Source organism: Trachurus trachurus (assembly GCF_905171665.1).
Source record: "Trachurus trachurus genome assembly, chromosome: 7".
NCBI classification, from domain to species: Eukaryota; Metazoa; Chordata; class Actinopteri; order Carangiformes; family Carangidae; genus Trachurus; species Trachurus trachurus.
The window spans coordinates 4211338-4235657 of NC_139901.1; the positions used below are offsets into that span (position 1 = coordinate 4211338).

Here is a 24320-nt window from a genome sequence, read left to right on the forward strand (position 1 = left end):
TGTAAATTTGGGGACTCTACGACGAGGAGAACTGAAATAGATGACGATCAAAGTCACATGACAGCTCATGATCTGGAAGTTTTTATCATAACTCGGCTTCTGCAAACGGAGTTCTGCATGCAGATGCGGAGCAGCTCCGCAGCTGCTCTGCTCTCACCTGCGCTGCTGCTCCAGCTGCTCCAGCAGCTCGGAGCAGAAACAGGAAGCTCTCAGCCGACAGTCCGCCCGGTCTTCATCTGGAGCAACACCGTGTCCTCCCCAAAGTCCTCCCGCGGTAAAATCTGATGGTCTCTGGGCCAAAGCAGACCGCCGTCACCGACCCGAACCACAGACGGACCGCGACCACCGGCGGGACCGGTCTTCCCGAGCCGCTGTGGCCGACAGACCCTCACGTTCCGCGGCGAGAGGCTGTGACAGGGCACGGTGCGTCTGTGTTATTGTTGTTTAGTGGCGCCCCCCCCGCCCCCGATGGTGGTTTTGTGAATAGAACAACAATTGTTGTGTATATTTATCTTACACGAGCCCTTTGATCCATAAATGCGAGTGTCAGAAGAGCGACAGACACAAACAGAGCACCTTTCATAAAAGACGCTCTATCTCCTTTTCTAGAAAAAAAGGAGGGATTTTGGTGAAACCCAGCCATGTTTAGCTTGACTTTTCTCAGGAACAGAGGCACGTAGAAACAAACGGTTTGTGGTCATTTGAAGCATAAAGTTAAACCTTTCAATTGAGCTACAGTATGTGTTGGTGGCAATAATATAGAATACACTATGGCTCTACATAAAAAGTCAAAAATGGTCTAAATTGCCGGTACACTTGACTAAAACTTTGGAAAGGAGCGCGGCACTCAATGAGTTAATATAGAAATGTTGGCCTTCTGAAAACCATGTCCATCTATATGCACTCAATACTTGGTTGGGGTTGAACTACTGGGAATTGACTTTTCCGTGATATTGTAATGTACTTATTTGTTAATGGTGAGCGCCCCCCCCCTGGGAAATTCCTCTCTTTTTTGGTCCTGACCCGTTTGCATCCCTGATTTAACTTGTGCTGAACTTCTAATTCATTTTCATTAATTCTTTGTTATTCCGTCTAAACAGTAGTTGCAAATGGACATAACAAAACACTGAGACACTTAGTAAACTGAAAGCTTTTATTATTATTCATTTACTGATCTATGCCCATGAAGAGCAGCAGAAGTCAAATTGTTCTCTACATTGTGTGTGTGTGTGTGTGTGTGTGTGTGTGTGTGTGTGTGTGTGTGTGTGTGTGTGTGTGTGTGTGTGTGTGTGTGTGTGTGTGTGTGTGTGTGTGTGTGTGTGTGTGTGTGTGTGTGTGTGTGTGTGTGTGTGTGTAGTACTGGAATTTGGACCGTGGTGGCCAAGTTTCACAGCAACCCACAGCAGACCTTCTCTGCAGAGTTTGAGGTCAAAGAATATGGTGAGTCAGTTTCACCTCAACTGTTATTTACTTGAAATCTATAAAACATGTGTTTACTTGTGACCTGATGTTAGATACAGACAAGATGCATTAAATGTTTCAGTGCTGCCCAGTTTTGAAGTGAAACTGATTCCTTTGAGCTCCTTCTTCTACGTGGACAGTGCAACTCTCACCATCACCATCCAAGCTAAGTATGTAGAGGTTTTATTTTGTGACTTTAGAAAACACATTTTAGTAGATTTATAGGAGGAGAACATGACAGATGTTTTTAGGAGGTTGTTTTGGAGCAAGTATGCCCGCTATTTTCTTTTGTCATTGTCCTCCTGTGGTTTTAGGTATTTGTTTGGTGAAGATGTTGATGGGACAGCTTACGTGGTATTTGGTGTTGTGCATGATAAACAGAAGAAGAGTTTTCCTGGCTCCGTTCAGAAAGTGGAGGTGAGCACACAGAGGAGACCCCAGATGGTTGCAAAGCTTTTTAAAACTTCTCTCAGTTGCTCCATAGTTGCAATTATTTGGATTTGACCATATATTACACTTACTATCTACCTGCTAATTACTCATACCATTTGAAGATGACTATGACACATCACAAGAATTATTTGAACGGAAAAATACAGATGTTATGTTTTACTTTTGGTTGCAAGGAAAATATGGCCTGTTTGTCATTTGTCAAATTATAATTACTGAGCTTTGTTTTGCACAGAGCACTACCTTGAGTCAAAGTAGGCACACTTTTTTACAAGAGGTTTTAAGCCTGCCCCACACCAAAATATATTGTCATGGCAAAATGCCAAAACACAGCTCATGAAAGAAAATTACTTTCATACCGCCAACAAAACCATGCAGCAGCAGATGCCAAATGTGTGTCAGTTTGTTGGCCCTTCTGTTTTACAGCTTGGTGTTTACCAGCACTACAAAATATTTATGACTGGAAAGACTTAAGGGTTGTTTGGATTTCCTGTTTTTGCTGATGTCAATTAATTGTCAAATTTATTAAAGATATTAAAAGATTAAAATACTTCTTAATCTTACTTTTAAATACATTGAAATGCTTTGTCTTACATCAGATCGCAGCGGGTGAGGGAGAGGTCATACTGCAGAGAGAGCACATCACACAGAGCTTCTATAATATAAACGATCTGGTTGGGAGTTCCATATTTGTTACCGTCAGTGTGCTGACAGAGAATGGTAAGAAAGTCAGACTGTGTAATTCATAATCAGCACAGACGGTTTATTCAGTTCAATTGATGCTCTACTGTAAATGGTTTATAGACATCATATCAATAAATGAATGTTAGTTTACTGTGAACAAATGTAAAACAAACTCTTGTGATCAGTGTGTGTTCACGTGTTTGTCTTTCTGCATCAACTCACAGGTGGGGAAATGGTGGAGGCTGAGCTTAGAGGTATCCAGATTGTCACTTCACTTTATACCATTCACTTCAAGAAAACCCCCAAATATTTCAAACCAGGAATGCCCTTCGATGTTGCGGTAAAGCACTAAGATTTACATTTAAATCGATTTTCTTTGCATCTATGCCTAAAAAGTGTGACATCATATTTTCTAAATTAATTCATTAATTCAAATGCCACATGCAGTGAAATTATCTCTCAGTTAATCTAAGCAATTAGTACAGTATTTTGATCTGCCATTGACCTTCCAAAGGCAGCAGATGATCTTCCAGAAGAAAAATAGAAATTCACCCAATGGACCACTACAGTATGTATTGTTTTCTGATTGTTCAGCTATTTGTCTGTTTGCTTTTTTTCTGATGAAAGGTTGAAGTTATGAATCCAGATCAAACTCCAGCAAAAGGTATACCAGTGCGTGTGCAGCCAGGAGATGTGCCAGGCATCACTGCAGCTAACGGCATGGCCCAGGTTACTGTTAATACAGTGGCTGGAGGTGGAAGTCTGACTGTCACTGTAAGTTGGAAGTCAACAAAACATTAACAAAAAGCACAGTGATAAATATTTTCTTAATATAGATGTAATGAAGAAAGGATGGCAATTACATATTGACACTCAAACGTTTTAATAACAAAAAAAAACAACAACAACAAAAATACACACACACAAAAACTGTGTCAGTAGTACATCACATCACAACAAACACAATATTGATGTATCTCCAAACATTAAAAATGACCTTAACCAGAAATGAGTGGGAAATGTTTCCTCTTAACAGACTGGAAGGTTGGACCCCATATTTTCCCAAATGTATCAGAGGAACAGATTAATTGAAGTCAGATTTGTTCTGTTGAGAAAATAAATAAATACCTCATCTTGTGCAGGGAGAAGATGGCTGGAATAGTTCTGAGAGCATTTGATTTGACTTTTCCACCAATTTGTGAAGCCAAAGACAAATTTCCACACTGTGGACATTAAAGATTTTTTTTCTTTATTAGCGGTAGTTGTCATTTTTTCAGTGTACATTATACAGATTATTTTTAGTTCATCAACCGTTTGGAAAAAAACCTTTCATCATTCTGTCTCTGTGTTACTGCAGATAAAGGGGGTTAGGGAGAGAAGTCTAAGTACGGTAATTTGACATATTTGAGCATTTTATTTAAAAAAAAAAAAAAAATTAATGCAATAGTTACTTTTCCTGGTAACTACTTTTACCATGTAGCAACTCTAATACTAACTCTAGGCCACTGTAAGTGTTTTAAGGTTATGTCAACAAAAAATTGACATTAAAGGTTGTTTTTGTTTCATAAATTTGTCTAACTGAATTTGTTCTCATTAAATAATAATATGATGAAAAGCTGAAAGACTTTAAAAATAGTTCAGTAATGTTTCTGTGGCACCAAAGACGGAATAAATAACAAAAAGAAAAAACATCGGCATCGGCCAAGTTGTCATTTTAAACATCGGTATCGGCATCGGCCCAGAATTTCACAATCGGTGCATCCCTAAAATTCATATTGTCAATGAACAATTGCTGGAAAAAGTACTTGTACAAAATTCATGCAAAGGAATTGAGAAAACAACAGTTTGAGAACATAAAAAGTGAACACAAACATCTGATCAACTGTGTTGATGCGTGTGTTTGTTTCTAATTACAGGCAAATACAGCTGATCCTCAGATTCCACCTGAAAGACAAGCATCAGCCACTATGAATGCTCTCCCATATACAAGTACTGGCAACAACTACATCCACATAGGTAAAGAAAAACCTGAAATAATGTCAGATGATAAAATATAAACCATGAACAAGAACTTTTCAGTGTCTTGCTCGCATTACATATATATATATTTTTTTTTTACAGGTGTGCACAGAGCAGAGCTGCAATTAGGAAACTATTTAAAAATCAGTCTCAACCTAAACAGACAGGCAATAGGGGCAGGAAATGACATCACATACCTGGTGAGATATGTTTTGCACATGTGGACCTCTGTGAAGCTATTTTTCTGCCTTTTTATTAATTATGTAGAGAGTAAGTGCTGATGTGTAACTCTGTCCCCAGATCTTAAGCAGGGGTCAACTTGTGAGTCATGGCCGTTACACAACACAAGGTCAAGTTTTAATTTTCCTGATAGTTCCCATCACCAAAGAAATGCTGCCATCGTTCCGCATCATAGCCTACTACCATACAGATACCAATGAAGTGGTATCGGACTCTGTTTGGGTGGACGTCAAGGACAACTGCATGGGCTCGGTGAGACAAACGGCACTGATTTAACACTGTTTTACAATGAAGTCAACAAAAAGACCAACAAACTTAATAAAATGTAGTTCCATATGGTTTAAATGCTTTAATACAAATCAGCATTTTTTATTAAGTTCCGCTTTTCTTACATTTAGCTGAAGTTACAACCATTAAGACCTGTTAACTCCTATGAGCCTCGCAGTTCGTTTGGTCTGACGGTCACTGGAGATCCAGGGGCCACAGTGGGACTGGTGGCAGTTGACAAAGGCGTATATGTCCTGAATAACAAGTTTCGTCTGACACAGAAAAAGGTAATGTGCTCAACTTTACTATCCCTTCACATTTTCACTGTTGAATGAGGTATGTATACAGTGTGAGCCCATATCCTTCCTAATGTCTTCTGCATTTGGTGTTTGTAATTTGTAAATGACTTTGACCCTGCCCCCTCAGGTGTGGGACCTTGTAGAGAAATATGACACAGGCTGCACACCAGGTGGAGGGAAGGACGGTATGGGTGTATTCTATGATGCTGGGCTGTTGTTTGAGTCTAGCAGTGGTCTTGGGACTCCCTACAGACAAGGTGACTTGCCTACAGTCTCACTGTTTTCACTTCCCCGACCAGATTGTCATTTTCTGCTGTTGCGGTATCTTGCCAGACAAAAAGACTTAACACTGTTTCTATTTTTATTTGTTTGTTTATTGTTGCCATTTGATTTTACCGTAAATGTCATTCTTCAGTGCTATGAACACCACAATCAAAGTTGTATTTACTACCATGGAGACATTTTTAACTCTGGGCACTGAAAGATACAAATCTGTCACATGGCCCTGTGAAGACCTGGCATGGCATTAATGCGTCTGTATTGATCCAAGTGGCCAGTTCCAAGTGTCTCCACACACATCTTGACCCACCTAATATCGGGATCTTACTTCCCCACTTAACCCCCATTAGAATCACACTTGTACCCTTCAGGACAAAAAAAGTCCCCTATAAACAACTGCTCTAAAAATTATTATTAGCAATTTAATGAAGCGTGCGCTGGATTTGGATTTTTTAACACATACTGTGGCTCATTTGAAAGGTGAAACTTTATGCTTCAAATGGCCACAAAGCGTTTGTTTCTACGTGCCTCTGTTCCTGAGAAAAGTCAAGCTAAACATGGCTGGGTTTCACCAAAATCCCTCCTTTTTTTCTAGAAAAGGAGATAGAGCGTCTTTTATGAAAGCTGCTCTGTTTGTGCCTGTCGCTCTTCTGACACTCGCATTTCTGGATCAAAGGGCTCGTGTAAGATAAATATATCTCTCTCGGTGTTCCCGAGAAGCTGTGGCCGACAGACCCTCACGTTCCGCGGCGAGAGGCTGTGACACGGCACGGTGCGTCTGTGTTATTGTTGTTTAGTGGTGCCCCCCCCCCGCCCCCGATGGTGGTTTTGTGAATAGAACAACAATTGTTGTGTATATTTATCTTATACGAGCCCTTTGATCCAGAAATGCGAGTGTCAGAAGAGCGACAGACACAAACAGAGCACCTTTCATAAAAGACGCTGTATCTCCTTTTCTAGAAAAAAAGGAGGGATTTTGGTGAAACCCAGCCATGTTTAGCTTGACTTTTCTCAGGAACGGAGGCACGTAGAAACAAACGGTTTGTGGCCATTTGAAGCATAAAGTGGCAATAATATAGAATACACTATGGCTCTACATAAAAAGTCAAAAATGGTCTAAATTGCCGGTACACTTGACTAAAACTTTGGAAAGGAGCGCGGCACTCAATGAGTTAAAGATCCAGTCTGTGTTGTGTTTTCAGAATTGAATTGTCCGAAGGAGGCCCCCAAGAGGAGGAAACGATCTGATACTATAACCAGCTTAAGTAAGTACCACAGAGCTAAACTACTCAATCACATACAGTCATATTAATCCAAAAAAGGTGTTGCCTTTTTCAGTAATTTATTTTAGGACTTTCAATTGCAATGTATCACAATGTCCAGCTTTGTCTGCTATTAATCGCAGTTAATCACACATTTTTTATGGATTCAAAGTGTAGCTTAGTGAATCAAACTGAACAACAACGAGAGTGTTGTTTGGATGGCACGAGGGTAATACCTCTTTTGTACTCTTGTGAGAGACGCAGCCAGTACATCACAGATGGTCAAGCCTGTGTTGATGCCTTCCTGAACTGCTGCAACAGTATTTTGACACAGAAAACTGAAAGAAGAGATGAAGAACTCCAACTGGCTTGCAGTAAGAGACAGGGATATGGGATGGGCAGAAGCCCTTTGTTGTGTTCTGTAACGCTGTTACATTGGAGGCACCACTGAATAATACAGGACCCTGTATGTATGTTAGTGCAGCAGATTAGTGAGACAATCGTTCATTTTGGTATAAAAGCATGACATTTGGTACAGATACTCTCTAAGGGTCACTTTTTGGGAAAAAGATGTTGGCCACGCAAAAATTCAAAATGGCGGCCATTTTTTCAAGATGTTCTGTATTTAGTCTAGTAGGAAGAGGGGGGTATCATGTATCCCCTGAAAATATACTTCTAAACAGTGTTTCTAGATTGGAAAAAATGCATAGAAAATGATGAGCTATGTTAAAAAGTTGTCAGAATGTCCCATGTATCATTTTTATGCAAATTAGTGCCGCCATTATTGAAAAAACCTAATTTCACTATATCTCAGCCAATATTGCAGATAACTGAACAAATAAGGTGTCTAGACCCATGTTTTGAGGGTCAGAGATCATAATAAAACCATTCATAAAGTGATCACATGTTGGTGGCATGCTAGTAAGCAAACCTAACCCTTTTACCAATTACAAGACGCCAATATTGGAGATACCAAATAAGGTGTCTAGACAGAGGTTGTTGTGTGTTTAACCAAGGTTTATTTGGATCAAACATCATAATAGAACTCTTCTTGATGTGACCACTCTTCTCTTTGCCATGCCAGATAAACAGTCAAGTAAATGGCGTCTTGTAATTGTACTATGCATCACTCATCATCATTTTCACTGAAATCATCAGAGTTAAACTCATCCTCTCCTTCCTCTTTCTCCTCCTCTTCCTGTTCATGCTCTCCAGTGTCATGGGGATCAACCAGTGAAGTTGGTAGGATAGGACCACAGGACCATCATCATAGGGTTTTGGTTTTTCCAGAATAGGTTCATCAGCTGGCTTGTACAAGGCACGGTAGTTCACACGTCGGGCATGTGGCTTCAGAGCAGAGTGGCATGGAGGAAGGCCAGACAGGTCAACCTTATCATCTTCGCTATTAACTCAGCCAGATCTGAATTCAACAACTTCTGAGCCATCTCGATCTCTCTGTGTGTGCTGGCTGGCAGCTGAGGGTCTAAGGACAGAGGATGTTGCTACGATGCCATGTAAAGCCCTTTGAGACAAACTGTTTGTAAAAACGGGCTATACAAATAAAATTGCCTTGCCTTGCCTTGCCTTAGACTTGCAACTCATTTCTTGTCCTCCCCCACCATGTTGCGTAGCAACTTGGCACGGACAACATCCACTGAAGACTCACAACTCTGTCCAGACATCAGGCAGGTGAATTGCTCCAACTGCCTCAGCATCTCAGGCTTGACACTCTAGCAGTCACTGAATTGACTGAATACGTGAAACCTGGGATTCTTCTTCAAGGGCCCCACCTTCCTTCTCCCTTTGATGGCACTGGTACAGTCTTCTCCACTGAACACATAGAACCCAAGAAGAGTGGCGCGGTTGTCTTCTCCCAGGGATTCTGCAATACTACTACTGCCTGGCTTCCGGTGCACCTGTCCCCATTGATGTTGAGATGGACGTGTTACAGTACGAGCAGAAGCTGTGGGCAAGGCTGCTAAAGCTGACTTCATCAGACCCCTACAGTGTGAAGATCCAGGAAGCTTCTTTAACCCAACACCAACAACTTCTCAACATCTCTGAGCTTGCAGAATCCCTGGGAGAAGACCACCGCACCACTCTTTTTGGGTTCTATGTGTTCAGTGGAGAAGACTGTACCAGTGCCATCAAAGGGAGAAGGAAGGTGGGGCCCTTGAAGAAGAATCCCAGGTTTCACGTATTCAGTCAACTCTGCTAGAGTGTAAAGCCTGAGATGCTGAGGCAGTTGGAGCAATTCACCTGTCTGATGTTTGGACAGAGTCGTGAGTCTTCAGTGGATGTTGTCCATGCCAAGTTGCTACGTAACATGGTGAGGGAGGACAAGAAACTCACTTGCAAGTCTAAGGTTGACCTGGCTCGCCTTCCTCCATGCCACTCTGCTCTGAAGCCACATGCCCGATGTGTGAACTACCATGCCTTGTACAAGCCAGCTGATGAACCTATTCTGGAAAAACCAAAACCCTATGATGATGGTCCTGTGGTCCTATCCTACCAACTTCACTGGTTGATCCCCATGACACTGGAGAGCATGAACAGGAAGAGGAGGAGAAAGAGGAAGGAGAGGATGAGTTTAACTTTGATGATTTCAGTGAAAACGATGATGAGTGATGCATAGTACAATTACAAGACGCCATTTACTTGACTGTTCATCTGGCATGGGAAAGAGAAGAGTGGTCACATCAACAAGAGTTCTATTATGATGTTTGATCCAAATAAACCTTGGTTAAACACACAACAACCTCTGTCTAGACACCTTATTTGGTATCTCCAATATTGGCGTCTTGTAATTGGTAAAAGCGTTAGGTTGGCTTACTAGCATGCCACCAACATGTGATCACTTTATGAATAGTTTTATTATGATCTGAGATCTGAGATATAGTGAAATTAGGTTTTTTCGATAATGGCGGCACTAATTTGCATAAAAATGATACATGGGACATTCTGACAACTTTTTAACATAGCTCATCATTTTCTACACATTTTTTTCCAATATAGAAACACTGTTTAGAAGTATATTTTCAGGGGATACATGATACCCCCCTCTTCCTACTAGACTAAATACAGAACATCTTGAAAAAATGGCCGCCATTTTGAATTTTTGCGTGGCCAACATCTTTTTCCCAAAAAGTGACCCTTAGAGAGTATCTGTACCAAATTTCATGCTTTTATACCAAAATGAACGATTCTCTTGAAATATGCAATTAATCTGCTGCACTATGTAGGTGAGAAGAAGAAGAAGCTGTTGTTGTGATGCTTGTACTTCCTGCTGAGCACGTTGAGACAGTAAAAGTTCCCATGAGCTATAAAGTTGTTTTCATTCTTCACTACACCACACCAGAGGTGGCAAGTAACGAAGTACAAATACTTCGTTACTGTACTTAAGTAGATTTTTCAGGTATCTGTACTTTACTTGAGTATTTATTTTTCTGACGACTTTTTACTTTTACTCCCTACATTTATACGCAAAAATATGTACTTTCTACTCCTTACATTGTAAAAACAGGCTCGTTACTTTTTTTTTTTGACACGACGTAAAAGCACCGGTAAAATACGTGAACTAGTAGAGAGGGAGGGGGGGCGGTAGAGAGAGAACCGAGTTACCAACTTGTATACTGTAGCAACTTGGAGGCAGCAGCAGCATGGAGGAAGGAAGCGATGGTGGCCGGACTATCTGACGGGGGGGGGGGGGGGGGGGGGGGGGGGGGAACACTGTACACTGTACAATCAGCGCATTTACCGTTTACGAGCGGCAAAGCGCAACCTGTCCATGTGCCCGTGTCTGTGTACAAACGTGCGCGCGACCGCACGCGAGAGAGACGGCAGGTGGACTGACTGGCAGAGATGAGAGGTGGTGAAACGCTGTTTAAAAATCCTTATTATACAACAAGTAGTTCCGACCAAGCAATCTGATTGGTCAATATGACATTTAGAACGTGCTCAAATCAGCATTACAGCACGGCTGACTCATCACTGAAAATATTACTTCGCCATGTCATGTTGTTTACACATCTCCATGGCAACATGGACTTTTTCCCCTTTTATTTTGAAAAACGTAATTTATTACTCGTGAAAATAAATCACAAACTACATTGACCTCCTGTAGGTTGTTCCTGACAGCTGCCAAAGTCACATTTGTAGAACAATTATGTTATTTTATTTTTTGTTATTGTAAACTTCCCCGTTACAGCCGAGAGGATTGTCTCCCTCCCATGTGTGTAACGTTACAAAGTCGGAGAGACACGAGTTGTGATCGCGGTGAATATGTTTTTTTTAAAATATGGCCTGGAGCTGAATATTTCATTGGATAAAACGGAGGTGATTACCTGTATGTTTCTCTCTCTCCCTCTCTCTCGCTTGCGCCTTTTGGGCTTTTAAATAATCTGGAGTAATCGTCTGGCTTTCTCTATCAGCTGTGTCGGCGACACGGCGCTATAACTTCATTCACATGCAGAGTTTGCGGTTGTAGAAGCTACATCTGTGAAAGGAAAAAAACGGCATCTTTGTTATAACTTGGGCGAGTTTGTGCAGTGTTGATTTAGTTCGGGGAAAGTCCGAGACCGCGTTAAAACATGAACGTCAGCTCAGAGTTCACTCATCTGGGACTAGAAAATCATTTCTGTTGCTAGGTCGTTACTAAGGTTCGGACTATTTGCTGTAGAGGTGAACTAGGTTCCATTACACATAGGAGTCTACTGACGTGACTGATTGTGTTTCAGTTATTAGTCAGACCCCAATTATTTCCATGGAAACGGGAAGCACACTCGCAAAAAACTTTACATTTTGAGAGCAAAACGTCCGTCAACATGAATATTTATTTAATTATACGCTTTATTTTGTTGGTAATTGTTGTATAATCGCAATATTACCCTCGAGGGTGTGCTTAAACGTAATTTGAGCACTTCGGTGATGCTTGCGGACCTCGGCGCAAGCGCCTCGGTCCTGACCGCATCACCGTCGTGCTCAAATGACGTTAAAGCACACCCTCGAGGGTAATATTGCTTAATTATTATTATTATTTTGTGAGAGTCTGTGGCGGCCCAAACGTTGGGAAACACTGCCTCTGGTCAGTTCAATCTTGATTATTCTGTCTGAACTTTTTTTGTTTAACAAAATTATCAAATGATGTAGGTTTCATTAACGGCAAAAATTCATTTTTACTTTTTACTTTTACTTTGAAAGTACATTTCAGAGCCTGTACTTTCTTACTTTTACTTAAGTAAAGGAGTTGAATCAGTACTTCTACTTTTACCAGAGTAATTTTTTACACATGTATCTGTACTTCTACTTAAGTACAGAATATGAGTACTTTTGCCACCTCTGCACCACACCCTTGTTGGTTAATCACGGTCACGCTGGTAACAATCAAAATAGTAACCTTTGTAACTTGCAACTAGGTGAAGCTGATGACGACACTTACACGGACAGCAATGACTTTGTTTCTCGCACCCGTTTTCCTGAAAGTTGGCTGTGGTCAGACATCAAACTTGGTCCTTGCCCTCCAAACACACCCAGCTGGTGAGGCAAAGGAAATGAACACAAAAAATACACTGATAACTTCATGTTTGACATGACTAAAGTTCTAGACTTCTCTTTGCCTCTTGAAGCCTAAACGTATTTCTTCATTTCAGTGAGACTGTATCAAAGGTGATAAATGTTCCTTTGCCAGACTCAATCACCACCTGGCAGTTTACTGGCATCAGTCTATCAAGAACCTATGGTGAGAATTCAGTGATGCATCTGACACTCTCTCATCCATTATCTCTCATCTTCCATTTAATCACATTTTCTCCCTTTTATTTTAAAGGAGTCTGTGTTAGTGAACCATTAGAAGTAATTGTCCGCAAGGAATTCTTCATCGACCTCAGACTACCCTACTCTGCTGTCCGTGGAGAGCATCTGGAAATTAAGGCAATCCTCCATAACTACAGCCCTAAACCAGTCACTGTAAGTTTATAGCACTCTGCTCTGTTGTTTCACATCAGAGTCAATGGATAGAAAAAAGGCAAAAACAACAGCAAAAATTTGACTGACTGTTTCACCAGTCTACAGTATGTAATCGCTGCCCACATGCAGCTGGACCAATGTCACACAACATTTACAGTGCATCTTCTCCTTCTCAAGTTTAAATTGATTCTTTGGCAGACAATTAAAGCTAAGCTAAAACTGATGGCTATGGTCCTTATTAGTTGTTTAAAGGTAAGGTTAATATTTTAATGGACAATGACAAATACTACCTGAAATTATAAGTGGTAATAGTCATCACTACCCTGTGGTTCACTTGCGTCATCATCTTTGATCAACATATCCCATTGTCTTCAAGGTGCGTGTGGAACTACTTGAGGAGGAGCATGTGTGCAGCTCAGCTACAAAACGTTCAAAGTATCATCAGGAGGTCAAAGTTTACGGGGGTTCGTCCCGATCTGTACCCTTCATCATTATTCCCATGAAGGATGGAATATTCAACATTGAGGTCAAAGCAGTTGTTAAAGACTCATCACTCCATGATGGAGTCCGTAAGCAACTGCGGGTCGTGGTAAGAGAAATATCCATTGTGGGTTATTATTCTGATACCCACTAACTCCTGTTGCAGTAAAATGTTCAATCTGCAAACAAAAGTGGTCAGTATAAGCATAACATCATGTATCAGCTCTGTAACTTTATGACATGAATATATCTGACTTCTTTTAGCCAGTTTTTGTTTGGACTGAATGAAAGTTTGTCAGTTACCATTTGCCTGAACACCAAATCAAGCCATATTCAACATCTCTCAACTCCCGATTAAATGGCAAAACAAGTTTTCTGATCTGAAGCCACTGCCATTACAATCCACAGTTGAAAAATATAGCTGTTGAAAAAAATACTGTGTGTACGTGTGCGTGTGTGTGTACGTAATACAGTATTTTCTGAGGGTATAAACTTAAAAGCTGTGATTTCTAACCTTCCAGCCTGAAGGTGTACTGATTAAATCTACAACATTTCTAACTCTGGACCCCGTCAAATATGGTACAAGTGAGTGTGCCAATTATACAGCTACACTGTAACCTACTTTAATTTAGTCCTATTTTGTTTTTATCCCTTGACTTGTTCCCCACACTTGTTTCTCCCTTTAGATGGTAAACAAGGAGAAATTATCAACAGTGGAATTCAATGGAAAGATTTGGTGCCAAACACACCTACGAGCAGACAGATACATGTGACAGGTGAGGTGTGATATGATATTATGTTGGGACATGCTGTGTGATATTGCCTGGACAATGAATTCTGCATTGGTGTAGATTGATATTGCCCTGTTTATGTAGATAAATAATGGTCTCATTTCTGACATGATTATGAATGGAATGTTTGTTTGTTTTTGTTTTTTTGTGCATGCAGGGAGGAAACAAATTGGTGCAGTGGTGGAAGATGTCATTAGTGGGCAATCGATGGGTAATATGATCTACCAGCCATCAGGGTCTGGAGAGGAGAACATGATCCACGTGACCATGCCTGTCATTGCGACCTTGTATTTGGACAAAACTAGCCAATGGGAAACTGTGGGTTTTCAAAAACGGGGTGAAGCCCTCAAGCACATCCTTTATGGTAGGTTCACAAAGATGTATTTGTTCACGTAGTCATACAATTTTGCCGATGCCTGTCTGTGTGTGATTGTAAAATCTCTTACCTGGCTGAAGTGCAAAACTCAAATCCGGCAGTGTGGTGGACAACATGCTACCGCTGCCCCACGGATCCAAGCTACAGCAGGGACTGAGAATAATTGAACTGAATGCAGCACATATACACAGGCAACCGTTAGCAGAGGAAACAACAACTTAATTTTAGACCATGCTCAGAAGCTAATTGCTAAAATTATCTGGTACTGTAGGAACTGTATAATCACATATGATGTTATTATCATTATTTTATTCAATATATGTATTCAATAAGTTGACAGAACACTAGGTGAAGGGCAGTAGATTTTGTGTACACTCTGTTACTGATTTCTGAATTCCTCACTTTCCTGACTTCTAATCACTGACTATGGAGGATACCTGTTAGTATTGATGGACATCATCAAAAGCAAACTCAGTGTAGACAGATGGAATTTCGAGGATCAGTGCTGCAGCAGCAAAAATGAAAATTGATATTGTAGCTGCAGCAGTTCAGAGAGGTAAGATTTTACAATAGGTGAGGTGATGCAAGAGGTCTAACAGCTCAGACCCGCTTGTTGGATTGTCACTGCAAGTGCCAAAACGACAAAGATTAGCAAAAATGTGTGTCATCAGAAGAATTTGAAAGATTCATCAGCATTTCTTAAATTACCATGAGATGAATGTCAGTCAGACAAAGGCTGTTTTGTTCATGTTACCAGGCTATCAAAGGGAGCTTGCCTACCGTAAAAGTGATGGATCTTTTGCTGCATTTCCCAACCGACAAAGTAGCACCTGGTGAGGCTTACAAACATCTATGAACTAGAACTATGTAAGGATGGGTGTATTTAATAAGCAAATGAAACATGATGAACATTTACACCTTCTGTCATAGGTTGACAGCTTATGTTGCCAAGGTGTTTGCTATGGCCAGCCCTGTGATTCAAGTGCAACAGGATGTGATCTGTCGTGCTGTCAAGTATGTGATTCTCAATGGACAACAACCTGATGGCACGTTTAGGGAGGATGGAACTGTGATTCATGGAGAGATGATGGTACCCTGATCAACATCAGTCTTAAGCTAAATCATTAAAAAATAAGATAATGGAGATTAAAATTACAACCTCATACACATTATTTATTTTATTTTTTGTTTGTGTGTGTGAACAGGGTGATGTACGTGGTGGCGCTGACTCAGATGCGTCCATGACGGCCTTCTGCCTGATTGCCTTGCAAGAGACACGCATACTATGTTCCGACACCGTTAATGTAAGTATCTCACCTAAAATTTTACCTTTCACCTCAAGGGTTGGGCAAAGGTTTTGAGGCATTAGGTGGTGTATAGAAACTTGAAATGGAAAAATCACTGCAATCACTATTGCAGTGAACTAGCGCAGGCGGGGCGGATCTGCCCTCCGCTTCGCCTTCGCCTCGCCAACAGGGTGTGTCCAGGAGCAGTTTGCAATTTTCGTTCATTGCAAGGCGAAGCGCAATCCCGCCTCCTTCCCTCCCGCATAGAGGGCGGGGAGAAGGCGTGAAGTGGGTTTGACACAGCCGAGTCCGTTCTTCACCAATCAAATGAGCTCCTCTCCTCGCCTTCAAATCCGCTGCAGGTGAAGCACAAGTTTGGTGTTGCCGTGGAAGAGGGAGGCAGCAGTGAGACGGGAGGAAACTGATGTTCTGGTCCGGTCCAAGCTCGCAGTGGCCGAATATGGTCGCGCGAACAGACCTCACGGGCTGATGATGCAAAAGTAGTCTGGGAGGAGGTTACTGATGTTATCCAGGTTTGCTCTGACATATTGAGAGCTGTTGCCCAGTTAAAAAAAAAAAACCACACACCCAGGGCTGTCCCTGACCAAAATGGGGCCCTAAGCGAAAACATTTTGTCGGGCCCTCCTATAATCGTTTATAATACAAACTACAACCACTAATACTGGCAGTTTAGCATTTCTATACTTATACTAATATTAATTAAAAAAAACTATTGCTATTGCTATCTATTATTGCTATTATCATCATTATTATTATATAGGCTACAACTACAATCCTAATAAAACATACTAATTCAGTACCAAAGAGACTGATATTTCAAAATGTAGCTACATTCAAATTTAGTTCCTTCTGTCAACCAAAGTTATCAAATACACTAATTTCTATCAATATTTATATCTAATATCTCCTCCAAAGCTGCCTGTCATAGATTAAATTCACCAACAGATCCTTGTGTGGAGATCAAATAGATTATAAAGTTCAGCCGAAAATACGACCAACAACATTTACCACTGCCTTTCAACAGAGGGGAATGCATTATGCAGACAAAGGTGTTAACAAGACATTTAATAAATGGTAAGGGCCGCTGGAAAATGACTTTCATCTCCAGACCACAGTCCACATCTACTGGAGGCTAGCATCTCTCCTCCTACCTGCAGCAGCAGCAGCTGTGCTGAGCATGGAGGATTAGTGCTTGCTTATGCCACAAAGTTTTACATTTTTACTAGTGCTGGCTTTAACACCATTAGCAGCGTTAACGGACATTAACGGCGATTAATACGGCCCAGCAGCACTAACTTCAACAAATACCCACCTTCGAGAGAAGCATGAGTTTCCTCTTGTTTTGCTTTTTCCCCCTCTTGCTCGCGCCTGAGTCGTAGGTTCTTTTCGAAGCCATGATCACGTCTTCACCTGCAGCTGCTTGACAAGTGCCTGCAGCGCATGCATCTGACCAGTGATTGGTCAGATCGACGCGTGACGGCGCGTGCGGTGTCAGATTACAAAAAGGGTCTCTTCTCCCTCTTCGCGCTGACAGCTGATCCAGTAGCGCGCACCACGGCTGTGCATACGCGCATCCTTTGTGCAAAACGGGGCCCCTATTGGATCGCGGGGCCCTACGCACTGTGCGTGATCTGTGTGTAGGCAGGGGCGGCACTGCACACACCCCTTTTCCATTAATAAAGACACTCATATTTAGTAACCTATATTTAAACCCGTGTGCACAGATCACAACATAAACAAACAGCTGTGCGTAAATGAGGCATCACGGAGCGTCTCTCTTTTTCTTTTTTCTTTAGAATTTACCTGAGATGGGAGATGTGAATATCTGCTCACTATCTGATGCCGAGGCTGATTGTGGTTTGCTGTGAGAGATGATAGTTTATTTGTTTTCAGTTTTATTTTTTATGGTCGCGTGACGATGCGGCCGCTCGCCCGCTAATAAATCAATAAGTAAATAAATAAATATAGCGGATCATCGCAACGGCACAGTGTGTAGTGTCAACACAGCAGCGACATGCAGTCATCCACCCTCACAGTCCTGCTCTTGGGACATCCACGGCTGCTTTTTTGTCTCAGTCCCTCCCTGGTTTCATCTGTGTTAATTCAGTCAGGCTGAGTTTCCATTACGCATGCCGACAGCCTTTGATCTGTCATCAGTGTGACGGGACAATCGATATAGATATACGTGTATGTGCTGATTCAGATAGTTACAATAAATAGGGGTTATTGTGATTATCAATTGCATTTAAATGTGCCTGGAACTGTGGAAACCTGCCTGTGAGGTCTTGGTGAGGTGTGCGCACTGCGCGCCGGGCAGTCAAATTACCACTGCGCTGGCTGCGCTTTGCCTTGCGCTGAGAGTAGACCAGGTTGGAGCTGGCGAGCTTTCGGCGCACTCTCGGTGCAGTCTATTGGCAACAAATTGTCACTGCACCAAGCTGAATCTGTCGACACCTCCCCCTGCTGCGCGGCCACACCCATCTCGGTGCACAGCAGTCTACCAATTTACCAAATCCGCTGCGCACCTTGTTGCACTGGAGGAAATTACCACTGCACCGGCTGCACCAGGGTTCGCCTCGCTGCGCCCCCCTGAGTTGCGCCAAGAATATAGAGCCCTAGATGTTTTATTAAGAGCGAACAACATAGAGATAGTTACTTTACTTTATTTGTTAATTTGGGTGGGACAGTGCACATTAATGAACATATAAATGCATGTAAATGTGCCAGATTACAGCAGAAATGCTAATTTCCATCCGGAGTCCCAAAACATAAAAACAGTACAGTGACAATAAACATAGTAATATAAACGACATAATAATGCAGACAACAAGGACATAAGACAACCATAACAAAATAAAACATTGACATTTTGACAACACTTCCATGGGTAGGGGGACCATAAGAGTTTCTGAGAGATAAAGTGCAAAAGTGGCCAAAGTGACAAGTGCTAAAGTGCAGGAGTGCATTTAGGTACCAAGTTGTATTGCACGGCACATCAGATTAAAGTGCCAGATTCAAGAACAGTTTCTTTCCCACAGCCATTATCACTCTGAACTCACACATGCACTGACGCACACAGACACACCCCAGACTATAACCTCAACATATATTGCAATATACCCAACTACCTCAATGTACTGTGCAATATACATAACTCACTGTGCAATATATACCATGCATATAATTAATTATTTATAAATGTATTATTTAATTTTATTATATAATTTATTATTTATCTATTTATTTTTATACTATTGAAGTGTTTTTATATTGTGTTTTTATGGTATTGCTTGTTTTGCACTGAAGGGGGGCTCTCATTTCGTTATACCGTGAGTATAATGACAAATAAAGGCATTCTGATTCTGATTCTGATTCTGTATTGCACTATGCCCGTACACACAGTTGCACAAGCAGGAGTGTGTAGATATTGCAAGAGATGTGATACATAATAATTATAATTATGCAAGTACTACTAGAACCAAAAATTACGTACACAAAAAAAAAAACATTGTGTACAATTAACTTGTTATATGTAAGTTACAGGTGGTTACATGTCTTTTGCTTGTAGCCATGCTTTTAGTTTTCCCTTGAACATGGTAAAAGTGCTGCTCTCTCTAATTGTGACTGGCAGTTTGTTTCAGGTTTGTCCATCTTTTATAGATAAAACATTCTGGCCAAAAGTGGTTCTTGTGTGTAGTATAGTGTGAAGTGATGGTGTAAATGTAGGAATGCACAGAAATATTGCTTGTCAAACAATTAGAAATATTTGGAGAGGGAGATGTTTTAGGGATCGGACACGCACAAACACGTCAAGGCTCCATCTAATGATGATAATAATCTGATATAAAACCGGAAAAAACTTTTATTCCATAAATGCACAGCTGATATGCGATGCAAAGTGTGTTGCTACACGTTGCTACACGCTCGGTGGACACACTTCATCTTGCGCAATAGCGCAGTTGGCACCGGTTTGGATGGAGCTGTGACAGACGGCTGGTGCTTCTGTAACAATATAACCTGTCTATATAACTTCATGTGTTGATACAACCATGCTCCTACACAGCTGAGGCTGTGAAGAGCCTCCTCCTCCCGTGGCTGCTGTAGTTATGTAGTTCTGTTTCATGTTTCATATCGAACTATTCTGGCTTTATTTCTTAAATGGTTCTTTAAACAAAGGATACTTAATCTGTTACTTCCCCCCACGCCTTTGATTTACCTGTCCCAGTCACACCACTACTAACAGAAGAGAATTTAAAAAAAATTCTGGACTCCTCTTCACCCAAAATGACTTTGATGGTGCACAGTCTCCTTATATGGTGTTATTCATGGGCGGAGATCTATGCTAATTGCTGATCACCGGGGGCATGCTGTTAATTTACGATGGGTTGGCATTCACGGTCTTACACACGTAGACTTTTATGTGAAAATCTACACACAGATTTACTAGCGTTTCATGAATGAGACCCAGTGAGCGTGTCAACTTAACTCTTGCACGAGACTTTGTATTAGAGCTACTGTATGTTTACAAACGTGTCCACTTTCTTGAAGTAAACAAACCCCTCTGTGTATGTTTGAATAGCCATCTGATGTTGTATGTGAAAAAAATGGTGGTTTTGTGGGATGTAAACAGCCTAAGATCGATCCGGTCCCATTATACGCTGCTGTGGCGATGCAGGGACAGACATAACTACTGCGTAACAGGAGCAATTAAAAAGAAAATCTTCAGATTCATTCTTTTAGACCTAAAATATTAGGAGACAATAGTCCCAGGTTGAATTTGCCTGGAATTGTCCTTTAGGTGTGTTAGTGGTATTGTGAAATAAAAACTATATTGTAAAAAAAAAAGTGACCACTTTTCTCAAGTTCTATAGTGTTGCTTGGAATTCTGCCAGTAAACTCATTTAGCCAGTGTGAACTTGTGATTGTTGGTGTGTTTACGTGCATTGGCATCCCTTCTCTCTATCTGTTTCACTGATTCTTCCGTCATTTTCATCTTCCCCTCTCCAGAGTCTGCAACGCAGTATCAACAAAGCAGTAACCTACCTGGAGAAGCGTTTACCCCAACTCACCAATCCATATGCTGTTGCCATAGCATCATATGCCCTGGCCAATGAAGAGAAACACAAAGAGATCCTCTACCGGTTTGTTACCCCAGGTACCGTTGAACAATAGTATATTTTTGAACAGGACGGGGGAGGGGGGAGCTGACACACAGGATGGGCCGCTCAACAACAATAATAATAATAATAACAATAATAACAATAACAACAACAACACAGGATTCAAACCGGGGCCACCTAAAGTGAGGACTATAGCCTCAACACATGGGGCGGGTGCTCTACCAACTGAGCCAACACCGCCCCTGTTGCACAATACTATTTGATAGATGTCCAGAGGGTAAAATAATACACATCCACTTTATGATTTTTAGCCAAAGATAAAGATATTTTTAAGCATTTCAACTGCAAAATGTCCAAGTCAGTAGTATCAATATGTTAGTCAACTAACTTACAAATAAACTGGCAAGAAACTTACTACCGTATTTTCCGGACTATAAGTCGCGGTTTTTTTCTAGTTTGGCTGGCCATGCGACCTATATTCAGAAGCGACTTATATATTTAAAAAAAACCTACGCTATGACCACAAGAGGGAAGCAAGGCTTTTATTTCTAAATCCCTCCTCATTCAGTAGCTCATCTTCATCTTCCTCACGTGCTGTTCTCCTCGCTGCGCTGTCGGACCTGTCTCCGTTGCGCCGTAGCGCTTCACTACCAGTCAATTCAGAGTATTTTCACAGCGTATTCTGCGGCCCGTCTTCGGTCCCTGCTCCGGTCCCGACTGTGCTCCGGACACGGAGCAGAGAGCCAGGTCCGACAGTGCAAGCCTGTCCCTCTCTGAAGCAGAGGAGAGGTCGGCTTCACTCCCGTCCGTCTTCACAGACAGTCCACAAAGGGTTTCTGATCACAGGGTTTCCCGCAGCGCTTTCTAAGAAAGAAAGAGCTGCCGCCTAAACTAACGTGTTAAAAAAAAAAAAAAAAGTAGCGATATTCGCCGCCGCCGCCGCCCCCCCCCCCCCCCGTCGGACGATCGCCTTCATTCATCTCCGCATCCTCACACACACATAGTAGGCTACACACCACAGAGAAGCGCGCATGCATAACAGCAGCGCGCTATAGGTGCCGGCCTTTCGTGTAAACAAAGCCCCGGCCATTATATGAGACCCAGCTATTAATTAAATGTTTGAAAAATAAATGTGACTTATAGTCTGGTGCGACTTATATATGTTTTTTTCCTCTTCATGACGTATTTTTTGACTGATGCGACTAATACTCAGGTGCGACATACAGGTAATACTCAGAAAATTAGAATATCGTGAAAAAGTTCATTCATTTAAGTAATTCAACTTAAAAGGTGAAATAAATATATTATTTAGACCAGTGGTTCTCAATCTTTTTTCAGTGAAGTACCCCCTGTGAAATATTTTTTCAGCCAAGTACCCCCTACCCAGCGCAAAGCATTTTTGGACCAAAAGACGTAAAACACAGCAATGTGTCATCAGTGTCTGCTTTATTTTACTTTAAAACTGTGTAAAACATTGGTTATAGTGGCCTCTTTTGAACTATTTGGAAATAAAAATATATAGAAATACAGACTAAAAAATAATCAACTTGATTATAAAGACTTTTGCACATGAGAATAATCATCAGTCTAAAATGCTATCTAATAAATATCTGTTCTCAAAATGAATTCATGATATCAATTATAGATACACGTTTCTTCACACACACAATAAAAGTCCAGACAGTAGGGCTACTGCTTTGCAAGTCAGTCTGTGACTCGTAACACGGTGGCATGGGGGGGCTGTGCTCAATCAGAGGTGTGGCTTCAGATCATAACAACAGGTTGAGAGCCAGAGGACTTCTCTTTGTCTGTGTTAACTGAGGCAGTGAAACACACCTGCATTAGTGGCCTTGACTTTATGAAGTTGGTCGCTTTGATGCTGTCGTTTAAAATCTCATGTAACACCAACCTGAATTCATAAAGTTTCCTCATGAAGCAGTCAGGAGGCTCACCGACATGACGTGCATGTTTTGTGTTGAGATGCGTCTGGAGATGAGCAGCTTCATGCCACTGTTTGCTAACTTCTCCCCACAGAAGAAAACAAAACATGATGCCTAGAGTGGGCTGCAACTCGTGGACGTAAATCCCTTCACCACAAATTCTTCTGAACACTGTCGGGATTTTACCGGCGCTGGTTTCGACTTTTTATCACTTATCCCTCCGTGTTTCAGCCATAGCTTTCAGCAGCACTGCTGCTACGTCAACCCCGACTCCGTTGTTTGATTGACAGGCGATGCCGTGCGGCAAATGTCAGGTTGGGTTAAACCATCTGGTGGGGGGGGACTCTGTTTTTTTTTTTAGGATAATTAATTAAGTAGCCCACTGAATATAAGATTTAGTTTATGAATTTAGACATGTATTTTATTGAAATATCCGTTATATAATTATTTAAATGGATTTTGGAATTTATATATTTTTTAAAGCAGATATCAGTGGAATGTTTTTGTTAATATAAGTCCTAAATAGTCCTATTTTCCGTCAGCAATCACTTACATGAAGTATTTCAGCCTAAACACGAGTCTCTCCGTCACTCTGCTCTGCTGTAACCCGAGGAGAAAATTTTCCTTGTGGGATACAAGTGTTATCCAATGAGGAGAGAGAACGGCATGAAGGGCTGTGTGTGCAGCCAAGGGATGCGCGTGAATGTGGTGACGTAGCACGAGGACCAATTGATGCCTGACAAGGGCGGGGGCTGCTAACTCATGGTGCGTTCAAAGAAACTCGTACTTTGTGTTTTTCCTTCCTGTGAAGTCATACCAGTTCGATCTGGTACGAGTTCACGGGTCGGAAGTTACGAGTGGCCGTTATAGGGAACTTTCACAGACAGGATGGTAAAAACACGAGCTACGGGTTACCTGGAACGCTACCAAGTCGTAGTTGTGACTTGAAGCTGTAACTTACGGTTTCAAAAGCCTGCCTTGAACGCAGCATTAGCCGAAACGGCCGTGAAGCTGATATCTGCTTTAATATAGGATATATTTCAAATCTCACGTACCCCCTGGAGTGCCTTCACGTACCCCTAGGGGTACGCGTACCCCCATTTGAGAAACACAGATTTAGACTAATAACATGCATTGCAAGATATTTCAAGCTTTCATTTGTTAGAATTTTGATTATTATGGCTTACAGCTTATGAAAACCCCAAAATCAGAGTCTCAAAAAATTAGAATATCGTGAAAAAGTTCAATGTTGTAGCTCAAATTGTCACAGCCTCGTCAGCCAATTAATCCAAAACACCTGCAAAGGGTTCCTGAGCCTTTAAAAGCTCTCTGTCTGGTTCAGTACAGTTCGCAATCATGGGGAAGACAACTGACCTGACAG

General features: G+C 41.5%; 1 protein-coding gene across 1 annotated transcript in view; it reads left to right on the forward strand.

Annotated features, from left to right (window-relative positions):
- Positions 1 to 24320, forward strand: part of LOC310988227 (complement C3-like) — a 51812-nt gene that overhangs the window by 20750 nt on the left and 6742 nt on the right. The window contains exons 3-25 of the mRNA XM_083974743.1: positions 1358 to 1440; positions 1544 to 1631; positions 1776 to 1878; positions 2511 to 2631; positions 2820 to 2935; positions 3223 to 3369; positions 4512 to 4611; positions 4717 to 4814; positions 4915 to 5106; positions 5253 to 5408; positions 5548 to 5677; positions 6902 to 6964; positions 12376 to 12496; positions 12610 to 12698; positions 12786 to 12925; positions 13302 to 13514; positions 13927 to 13990; positions 14092 to 14181; positions 14354 to 14560; positions 15330 to 15405; positions 15503 to 15662; positions 15778 to 15876; positions 20887 to 21034. Of these exons, the coding sequence (XP_083830869.1) occupies positions 1358 to 1440; positions 1544 to 1631; positions 1776 to 1878; positions 2511 to 2631; positions 2820 to 2935; positions 3223 to 3369; positions 4512 to 4611; positions 4717 to 4814; positions 4915 to 5106; positions 5253 to 5408; positions 5548 to 5677; positions 6902 to 6964; positions 12376 to 12496; positions 12610 to 12698; positions 12786 to 12925; positions 13302 to 13514; positions 13927 to 13990; positions 14092 to 14181; positions 14354 to 14560; positions 15330 to 15405; positions 15503 to 15662; positions 15778 to 15876; positions 20887 to 21034 (2804 nt within the window). The remainder of the gene's footprint in view (positions 1 to 1357; positions 1441 to 1543; positions 1632 to 1775; positions 1879 to 2510; positions 2632 to 2819; positions 2936 to 3222; positions 3370 to 4511; positions 4612 to 4716; positions 4815 to 4914; positions 5107 to 5252; positions 5409 to 5547; positions 5678 to 6901; positions 6965 to 12375; positions 12497 to 12609; positions 12699 to 12785; positions 12926 to 13301; positions 13515 to 13926; positions 13991 to 14091; positions 14182 to 14353; positions 14561 to 15329; positions 15406 to 15502; positions 15663 to 15777; positions 15877 to 20886; positions 21035 to 24320) is intronic.